Here is a 10,702-nt window from a genome sequence, read left to right as displayed (position 1 = left end):
ACTCTTTTCTGGTCTCTTGCCCTAACTGGGCCAGAGATAGGGTGACCAGATAGCAAGTGTGAAAAATTGGGACAGGGGGTGGGTCTGTAATAGGAGGCCATATTAAAAAAAGCCCCAAATATGGGGACTGTCCCTATAAAATCGGGGCATCTGGTCACTATAGCCGGAGCGGAAAAATGATTTACCCATAGTGTAAATCAAGGGAGGCATTTTCCTGCCTATAATTGACAGCTACATAGATTTGGGGAAAAGTTCTGTTTATTACATGAAGTGACTAAATGTTGCCAAGCAGGGGTTGCTTTTCTGCGGGCATTTTTAATAAACTCTTCAGATCAGGGCTAGCGCTGAAATTTTACTTCTTTTGCTCCCTATTGTGGCACCCCCTCTCCCTTTTAGCCAGGGGGCCGAGGGCCAGCAACCGGAGAGATGCATCAGCAGCCCACACGCGGAAGCCTCACGCCCAGCACAATGAAGATGAGAGGGAGGATGGCAGCTTGCAACGCTGTTCCAGCCAGCCCTGTCCAATCATCAGCCTCACGTGCCAGGCCCGCGGAGCTAGGGCGGTGCAGGGCGGGGAACAACCCCACGTGCCAGGTCTGCAGCGTCTCCAGTGCGGCTGGGCACGGGCTGCCGCTGCCGCTGCCGCTGAGCGGGCTTGGCTGGGGGTGCCCGGCCGGGACCATGGCTCTGAGGAAGGCAGCGCGACCGCGCTCTGCATCAGGAAAGCTAGAAACATTCCCCCGCGGCAGGTGAGCCCCCGTTTCCCCTCCAGCCTGCGGGCGCGGGCCGAGCCCCAGCGGGCTGGCAGCAGCAATGTTGTGGGGTCGCTGTTGTCAAGCAACCAGGCGGCGGCTTGCGCTGGCCAGGAGCCGCAGGTGCTCCCCGCGCCCGGCCCCGCTTCCCCTCGCCGCGGAACCAGGCGTCTGAGGGGCGTCCTGCGCCTTCGCCTCCCGGCTGTGTGCGGTCTCCGGGCTGAGCCGGCCTGGCTCTCGCTCTGCAGTGCGCAGCCCGGGGAGTCGCTGCTCCCGCCCGGGAGCGCTTGCTGCTGCCATGGGGAAGGTTTTGTTGTAGGCGCTGAGAGAAAGCGGTGCCAAGTGCCCCGCTGCTCGGGGCAGCGCGGGGGAAGCGATGACAGAAAGGAGCATTGCAGTAAACACTGGGGGGAAGCTTTCGTGTTAATGTCCTTGGCTATTGCCAAGAGTTATTCCCCTTCCTTTCTTCTTCTTCTTCGTCTGCTGCTGCGATTGTATATGTCCCAGAACCCAATCTGATGCACAGTGCACAAGGTTAGGAGTACTTGTGGCACCTTAGAGACTAACACATTTATTGGAGCATAAGCTTTCGTGGGCTACAGCCCACCACATCAGATGCATAGAAAGGAACATATAGTAAGAAGATATATATATACATTCAGAGAACATGAAAAGGTGGAAGTTGCCATACCAACTCTAAGAGGCTAATTAATCAAGATGAGCTATTATCAGCAGGTTGTGGTTCTGAGCGTGCTTCAGGCTACAGCTTGTGTCCTGGTCCCATGTCTGTCCTGGTTGTTCCGGCCAGGGGTTGACTTTGGGCTCACCACTGCTGTAGTGTATTGTGGAGAATGAGGGAGTTCTTTACCTTTGTTTTTTCTAAATATCCTATGCCCCTCAGTTTACTTGTTTGATATTATCCTGGCTGAGTGCGTGGAAGAAGCTGTCGATGGGAAACGAAACACTGACAGAGATAAGGCAACTTCCAGACAGAATACCAAACCTCCGTACGGGAACAATTGGGGAACGCCCACTCACTTGGCTCCAGCCAAGTAGCAAGGTTTATTCTTCCCAGGCTTGAGCCTAGGGCACGAACCCACTAAAGACCCCAACCTACAGAGGAAGTGGGGTATTGTGTACATCTTGTACATGGTAGGTTGCAGGGTTGCTACTAGCAGTTCAGGCTTCTGTACCGAATAGGGAATGGCTACAGAGCGATGCGTCCGATGTGTTCACTTTAAGATCCTTTAATGCACTGCCAGCAGGGCCGGTTCTAGGTTTTTTGCTGCCCCCGCCTCCTCGCGTTCTTTTTTTTTTTTGGCTTTTACACATGTTTGCACTTTGCAGTTTTGTTTTGACTGTTTAAAATTAAAAAAAAAATGAAACAGAGAATTTGTAGTTTGTTTTATTTCACTATTTCCTACTAGTGTAATTTTAACATTTAATTTTAACAAAAACACAATTACAAACAATTTGAGTTCAACTATACACTGTAATGAAAAACTTTAGTGTCTTCCAGTTTCTCATAAATTAAAAGAATTTATATGAACTGAATTTTTCTGTAAAAAGCAACAGAGGGTCCTGTGGCACCTTTGAGACTAACAGAAGTACTGGGAGCATAAGCTTTCGTGGGTAAGAACCTCACTTCTTCAGACTGAAGAAGTGAGGTTCTTACCCACGAAAGCTTATGCTCCCAGTACTTCTGTTAGTCTCAAAGGTGCCACAGGACCCTCTATTGCTTTTTACAGATTCAGACTAACACGGCTACCCCTCTGATACTTGAATTTTTCTGGTTTTTATACTTGCGTAGTCTTTTAATAAGTCAGTGAAATCTAAATTTTTTGCAATAGTACTTTCAATTGAAATTAATGCCAGTCCTGACATACGATTTTGAGACATGGTGGACCTCAAATAATTTTTTAGTAATTTCAGTTTTGAGAAACTGCGCTCACCAGAAGCCACTGATACTGGTAATGTTAAAAGAATGCGTAATGCTATAGCAGTGTTTGGAGTGAAAAAATCATTTCTTGCTATAAATTCTAATACTTTTAGAGGAGAAGTTTTAGGACTTATTAGCTCAGATAAAGCTATTAATTCATCATACAATTCTACTGCATCAATCCCTCCCCCTTTGGCCAGGTGTAGACTGGTGCTTAATTGTTCGATAGCTTCATGTTTGTGTTCTCAGTCAAATTATTTTGGTGCTAACTTCTCCTCAGTCCTGGCAATGTGGTTATCATGAGCAACCTACACAACTCTTGCTGATGTGCTCTCTTGTGTTAGGAGGAATGACTCTCACAGTGGCAGTAAATGATAAGAAATCTCAGTAATGCACAAATGAGATCATTCTCTCACAACTTCAAACCCACACATGATTACTAACCATGGCATTTCAATGCAGCGTGATCTCCTGCATGATGGAGAAAAGCAGCTTGCCATATGGATCGCTGCTCCATCACATACCTTTGCAAGTATATTCACACACATGAGTCACAGTAGACAAGAATCATTAGTGTTTGGCCAAATGTAAACTCTACTCGAGTGTGCATCAGTGATTATTTTGTTATGTGCTACATCTTGGGAAACATAAGCTGGTTCCTGCTTATAGGTCTGAGCCACATAGGAATTAATTTCAATTATATTTGATTGAAAATACACTATGGAAATATGTTGGAGAGCCTGTATCAAGGGCTTTTACTCTCCTAGGCTGGCATTTCAGATTGTCTTGTGTAACCTAGCAGCATGAACATCATCATGTGAAAATAACTATTCTTGGCTTCCATGTTCCATGCAGGAAATTCATTTGCTTTCAGCTAGAAAAATTGTTTGTGCTGTTCAGAGCTGCAGATGAGGCAAGATTCAGTAAGCACGCAAGGACCCAGTTCTGCTGCCCTTACTGTCATTAATGGGGCTACTCACAGGAGTAAGAGCTGTAGGATCAGGCCCAGATCCAGATCATATAGTGCTATAAAATAATTTCAGAAAATTCTAAGGAAGATCAACAATCTCACTAGTGCCTAATGCCTAAACTAGGCAGTGGAGATTGGTGGCTTGCCTCACCACTCTCTCCCCAAACTGATGGTGTGCTCACCCTCTACCATCATTCATTGCCTTTTCCCATTTGTCAGCAATGAGAAGTAGAAGTATTTAATAGCTAGCAAAATCTCCCTAACTTAGTTCAGAGAGGCAGTCTGCTCTAGTAGGTAGGAACACAGCCTAGGAGTCAAGTAACCCACTTTCTGTTCCTGGCTCTGCTACAAGTGTCATGTGTGGAAGTGAGCAAGCCATTTCACCTTTCAGTATCACCATTTCCCCATCTTTAAGAGGGACAGTAAAGCTTATCCCCCTCTGTAAAGTGACTCGAGATGTAAAGGTGAAAAGCACTACACAAGAGCCAGGTATCATTGGTTTCAGTACTCTGATGTTGCCCCATACATGATTCTCTTCTGGTGTTTGTTCTGACAGCATTCTGAATGAGCCAAGAGAGTCGACGGCCAAAACCGAGGCTTCATTTCAACGTGCCCAGACTTCGCTAGGAGGCTCCAGATTTCAAGCTGTCTCTCCAGTTTCCCTCAGGAGCTTTTCAGAAGAAGCACGAGAAGAAAGCTCTTGGCTTCCAGAATGGCTGGAGAAAGAGTTACTGAAAGGGCAGCAGAGGAGTCACTCAATAGGACTCTTGGAGAATATATTGGAGCATGAAGGTTTTCGGCGACACATTGACTCTGTCAAGAGTCTGAGGAAAGGAAAGGTATTGTCAATGCTCTCCAGTTTGTGTCTCTTGTGGTATGCCCCCTTTGTGAATAGGATTTGCCACAGGAGAGGAGCCAGAAAGCCAGAATCCTTGTTTTCAGTGTGAGTGTAATGATCTTAAGAACTTTACAATGTAATGTGTGTTTAAAACCCCCCCTAAAAAGCCTGTTTAGGAATATGCTTGCCTTTTGATGCACCGAGTTATATGACTAAATCCCTGCACGGTGACAGGGATGCATACTCAGATGCAACCCAGCTGAAAATTTATCTGGCCATCTAAGCAATTAGAGCATCAAAAAGCCCTAGATGCTGGCTCTGCAGTAGGTTTTATGGTGCGAGTTGGCCAATGTAGGGATCGCTGCTCAGGTACCTGAATGCATTCCTATAATCAAGACCATCAGCCAGCAAGTCTCGAAAGAGTGACTGAGTGTGGGCTTGGGAGGATGATACCTCTAACACTCAGCTGCACCAAGCCTCCACTTAGCTAGTCTAAAAAGGAATGTGGCGAGTTGGGGTGGAATATCAGTCGCTGGAAGTTGGGCTGAGTAAGGGCTTGTCTACACTTGAAATGCTAGAGCAGAGCAACTGTGGCGTTTCAGTGTGGACGCTGTCTATGCCGATGGGAGAGGTTCTCCCATCGACATAAGTATCCCACCTCCCTGAGAGGCGGTAATTAGGCTGATGGCAGAATTCTTTCATTGACCTAGCACTGTCTACACAGGGACTTACATCGGCTTAACTATGCCATTCAGGGGTTTGTTTTTTGAGGTTTACAGGCTATTCTACATAAACTGGGCTGCCCAAGAAGGTTCATATAAATCATCCATCTGTTCCATGACCACATGACAGTGCTAGTACTCAGTAGCAGTGACTTTGCTGATGCATTTGAAATTTCGAATGGAGTGAAGCAAAGCTGCGTAGTATCAGGGGGTAGCCGTGTTAGTCTGTATCTACAAAAACAACAAAGAGTCTGGTGGCACCTTAAAGACTAACAGATTTATTTGGGCATAAGCTTTCGTGAGTAAAAACCTCACTTCTTCGGATGCATAGAGTGAAAGCTACAGATGCAGGCATTTAATGCCTGCATCTGTAGCTTTCACTCTATGCATCCGAAGAAGTGAGGTTTTTACTCACGAAAGCTTATGCCCAAATAAAGCTGCGTACTTGCTCCAGTGCTGTTCAATTTGTTCTTTGTCTGTGTCCTTAGCCATGCCACAAGGGACTTGGATCAAGGGATATACATCCGGTACCGACTTGATGGCTCCCTCCTTGATGTTCAAAGACTCAATGCTAAGACCAAGATGCTGGAGAGACTTCTCATCGAGGCACTTTTTGCAGATGACTGCGCCTTGATGGTCCATAGACATGACCACCTTCAGGTCATTGTTGATAGGTTTTTTTTGAAGCATCCCAGCAATTTGGACTTACCATCAATCTTGGGAAGACAGAGGTCTTGTTCCAACCAGCACCTCATTCCAATGCCCCAGTGTCAGCCATCTTCATCTAAGGCACTCAGCTGAAAAATGTGGATCAGTTCAAGTATTGGGCAGCACAATCTCGAGTGACAGTTCCCTTGATAAGGTAATTGCCTCCAGAATCAGTAAAGCCAGCCAGGCCCTTGGCCGACTGCGAACAAAAGTCCTTAACCAACACAACATTTGTCTCTTCACCAAATTGAAGATCTACAGTGCAGTGGTTCTAACATCTCTCCAGTATGGATCTGAGACATGGACTCTTTATAGACATGACATTAAATAGCTTGAGCAATTTCACATGTGCTCCCTCTGCTCAATAATGAGCATTCACTGGCAGGACAGAGTGACCAATATTAAGGTCATTGAGCATAGGCGCTGACTCCATGGGTGCTGCACGGCTGGAGCACCCATAGAAAAAAATTAGTGGGTATTTAGCATCCACTGGCAGCCAGCTTCCCCCTTCCCCGCCAGGACTTTCCATCCACCAGCGGCCCTGCCGATCAACTCCTCCCCCTCCCTCCCAGCGCCTCCCACCCGCCGCAGATCAGCTGTTCTGCGGCGTACAGGAGGCATTGGAGGGGAGGCGGAGGGGCGGGGACGGAGCGCACTCAGGGGGGGGCGGAACTGGGCAGAAAGGGGCAGGAAGAGGCAGGGCAGGAGTGGGAGCTTGGGGGAAAGGGTTGGGGGTCTGGGGGTGGGGTCTGGGGCAGAGCAGGGGCAGGCAGAGGCGGGGCAGGGTGGGGACTTGGGGGAAGGGGTTGGGTGGGGGCGGGACCTAGGGTAGAGTGGGGGGTTGAGCGCCCCCGGGACCTGGAGGAAGCTGGGGCCTGTGTCCTTGAGAGACCAAACACAACCAGCATTGAGGAAACGTTACAGAGAGCACAATTTAGGTGCACCAGACATGTCATCAGAATGGAAGAACACCGTCTCCCAAATCAGATCTTGTAGTTGAGTCAGGGCAAAAGAAAGAAGGATCGTCCATATAAGCACTTCAAAGATAATCTGAAGAGCAGTCTCCAGTGGGCTGGCATCATTCGTAAAGAACTTGAGCAAATGGCTCAGAACAGGACTTACTGGCAGTCTCTGATAAGATCAGCATATAACAGGTTTGAGAGGGATCGACAAAGTCATCTCCAGGCTGCATGTGAAAGGCGCCACAGAGCTGTATCATCAAACATCCTAGATACAGACTTCCCATGCCCTCGCTGTGGCCAATTCAGTGCACCAAGGTTCGGACTTGGGAGTCAATTGTGTAGCCATAGATGAGAACTGCAACAATATTGTCGTCATCATCCGCGATGGACTGTCAACAGCTTTGCGTTCATACCTTGCATGACACTTATCAGATACATTTCATGACATTTAAAGAATTGAAGTACATTAGAACTGGTTAGGCCAACTGGAAATTCATTAGCAGATATCAGAGTGCCCCTTTCCTCCGGGCTGTTCTTAATGTCACAGTAAGAAATATTAAAATGTTCCTGGTTGTAAACATATTATGCAGAGAGAAGGGTAATTACAAGGGTGGATTAGTCAGACAAATTCTGCACTTGTATCCAAGTATGAAAAGCTGATAGCCTTACCAGGAGAGGCGACATTTGGGAGTGTCTGTGCAATGATATGTACTGTTACATATATGGGGAATTATCAGTGTGTTAAGGTTCTGAATGTAGCCAGCATTAACAAGATATTTCCAGAAGCCTGAGCAGACTCAGTCAAAAGTACCTCTTCTCAAACCAACTGGCCTCTGGAGTTCTTATTAAATATTACATCCACTGAAACTGTGTGTGTGTGTGTGTGTGTGTGTGTGTGTGTGTGTGTGTGTGTATTCAAGAGCAGAATTTTCCCCTTAATATTTGTGTGGTGCTTGGAAGGTGTAAAGCTCAATATAAATGATAAGTATTATTACTCTTGCACGTTTATACAGTGGTAAAAATATCATGTCTGGTAAATGGTCATTGTGTCTGTTAGATCAGTCATGATGCACTCTCACTTTGCCACAGATATTGTGGATAAGAAGGAACTTTAAGTGAACCAGCTAGAGACTCCAGCCAGTAGGAGCCATGGCGACAGGAGCCAAAGCAGGGAATGCTGCATTGGTGCGGGCGGGGAGAGGTAAAATGAGGTCCAGCCAGGGCCACCACTTCCCCCAGTATCCCTGCACCCAGAACAGTGCAGGGAAGATACCCCACCCCATCTCTGGGGAAACTAGGATCCAGGTGGTGCCTTCACACCTCATCCCTACCCCACCATGTGGCCTTGTGGGGGGAGAGGGGTGGAACTACAGGGAGGACCCAGCGAGATGCTCTGTCTAGTAGAAGCAGAAGCAGAGAAAGCAGAATTCAGAGACCTGTGTACAGTTTTGACAGGACTTTCTCTGCCCTGTGCTAATTGGTGGTTTGCTGTAACCCTCTCCGACTCCTTCCCCTTCCTCACACTCTCTTAACCTCAGCTGCATTCCACATCTGCCCCTCTTACCACCTTCTCCCCTACCCAGTCCCTTTCACCCCCCTGCCCTTCAGTGTCCGATCTCCCTTCAGTTTTCTTTCCAGGTAGCTGATCTCTTCCAAACTAAACTCACCTGCCCTCAAAAAATTGTGGAACTAACCTCAGGTTTGCTGCCATCACATTGTTCGCTCTGTGTGTTTATAACCTTTCCCTTACCCTGCGTCTGTTTTGTCTATTTAGACTGTAAACTCCTTGGGGTTGGAACTGTTTGCTATTCTGTTTGTACAGTGCCTAGCACAATGGGATCCTGTCCTTGGTTGGTCCTTAGGCACTGCCTTAATAATTATGATTAGCACCAAAGTGAAATGCAGCCTGATGCATTGTTTATCGTTTCAATGAAGCCAACAATTGTAGTGTCTCATAGATTACAACTTCAAAAGACACATTGTTTATTCAATAAATTATTGACGAATGCAGCTCAGTGAACATTTGAAACAATTGTTTGTCATTCTACTGAATAAATAACAACACCTAAAACACTTACAGTAAATATTGCCTCCTGGATTCAAAGGGATGCAGGGAAAAGGATAGATGGATGCTCTTTTACTTTGTTGTCATAGAGGTATATAAAAAACTCATTTCATATTTGAGGGTCTGATCATGTAGTGGTTTGAGTGTCTCCAGCTATGTGTTTGGCTTCAGTAGAAATTGAAAACAGTCAAGTGAAGTTGAGTGCTCTCAATATTTTACAGGATCAGGCCTTTAGTCTGTCATGAGGTTTAGTTTAAAGAGGATTTTGATAAAACAAAGAACGGGCCTGATCCACTTCCGGTTACAGGCAATTACAACCCCTCTTTGTCTTCAGTTGGTTTAGGTTTGACTCTTAATTCAGAGAATGTACAATTGGGATTTTCTTTGCATTGATGCAACAATTTATGTTTAAGAAAACAATCTGAGGGGAAAGAAGAAGTTGGTTTAACTTGTACATTAGTAGAGATCCTCTTCTTTCCTTTCCTCTCGACTCCCTTTTAGATATGAGCACACTCAGGCTTCGTATCAGTTGTGTATTCCTTTGCATGCTGATGTGTCACTTTTGTGTCTTCACTAAATGTGTGGCTCTAATACAGTATATATATTTTTTAACTCTTGTTTTCTCTCTTTATTTTGGAAAGATTGAACAACAAGTGACCCTCGAACAACTTCAGAAACTAAATACAGCTTTTCAGGTATGAAATCAGTGAAATCGTATCAGTACATAGCCCTGATCACAAAAGGAAATGCCCAATTTATGCAAAACAATATGTTGATTAGAAATAAACTTTTGGGGCAGGAACTATTTTTCTCTGTACAACAATGAGCCTGTTTTGGGTACCACTGTAATACAGGAATCATTTATAGAATGATGGTCGGTGCTTCAGATGTCTCATGTAATGTTATGTCTTGTGCTTTTATGTAATGTTGTTAATAGGTACACTATGCACTGAGGTTTGTTTCCATATGTAGACGTCACTCACACCCATGTTTGTTTCTCAGAACTGTGGTCTGTCCTAGTTTGCTTTTTGGTAAAGAATATTTCAGGCTGAATTTGTGGATTTAATTGTTAACTTGACAAACTCTTTTTTTCTCTGAACTATATATGGGGTTTTCTTAATGCATAAGCCTAGCAGAATGCCCAGAAGATTTGAACATTCTTTTTGGAACATGTCTTTGTACAAAATAATACAATTTGCTTCATGCAAATATTTTAGGATCAGTGTTCTAAAATCAGGTTGTTTGGATTCTAAAACCCCAATATGTGGATCATTTCTTTATACCCAGATTGTTCTGTAAAAGGACAAGCAGCAAAAGTGATCAGGGGCTCTCCAGTAAAGTTTTTGCATTAAATAACAGAAATACAGTGAACTCCCAATGCTTTCAAAGAACAATATACAGAGAGAGCAGATCTACCAGTGGCCTGTACATCAGTGTAGTTACACCAGTGCAAAACCCTAATGGCAGACAACAGCACTGTTGCAATCTCCTTTACGCTGAAGTTACACCAGTGTGAATTTCCTAGCGAGGAGCTGCTGTTTTGTAGGAGTAAGAGGGGAAATGGGAGCTGTGCTCAGGAACTGGAGTCGCCAACCACCATCAGGAGTTGTTGCAAGGAGAGAAGGCAGGAACTAATGGAAGGAGAGGAATGTCTGTGGGGGAAGGAAACCTAACACCCAGGTATCAGGAGAAGGGAGCTGGTGGCCAGGCGGCATGTGCAAAGGGAGAGGAGGAGCAGGTACAAGG

General features: G+C 45.7%; 1 protein-coding gene across 6 annotated transcripts in view; it reads left to right on the top strand.

Annotated features, from left to right (window-relative positions):
• Nucleotides 1–638: 638 nt before the first annotated feature.
• The window catches only part of LOC128829891 (WD repeat-containing protein on Y chromosome-like), a 67,457-nt gene continuing 57,393 nt past the window's right edge, over nucleotides 639–10,702 (top strand). For all 6 annotated transcript variants that reach the window (XR_008443504.1, XM_054015352.1, XM_054015355.1 and 3 more), the window contains exons 1-3: nucleotides 639–749; nucleotides 4,218–4,500; nucleotides 9,598–9,651. Coding sequence is in view for 5 of the 6 variants with exons in the window: in XM_054015352.1 (XP_053871327.1) it covers nucleotides 682–749; nucleotides 4,218–4,500; nucleotides 9,598–9,651 (405 nt within the window). In the remaining variant the exon portion in view is untranslated. The remainder of the gene's footprint in view (nucleotides 750–4,217; nucleotides 4,501–9,597; nucleotides 9,652–10,702) is intronic.

The sequence above is a fragment of the Malaclemys terrapin genome, chromosome 1, assembly GCF_027887155.1.
Source record: "Malaclemys terrapin pileata isolate rMalTer1 chromosome 1, rMalTer1.hap1, whole genome shotgun sequence".
In the NCBI taxonomy this organism is placed as follows: domain Eukaryota; kingdom Metazoa; phylum Chordata; order Testudines; family Emydidae; genus Malaclemys; species Malaclemys terrapin.
The sequence above is the reverse complement of the archived record's forward strand: the minus strand, read 5'-3'. Positions and strand labels throughout refer to the sequence as shown.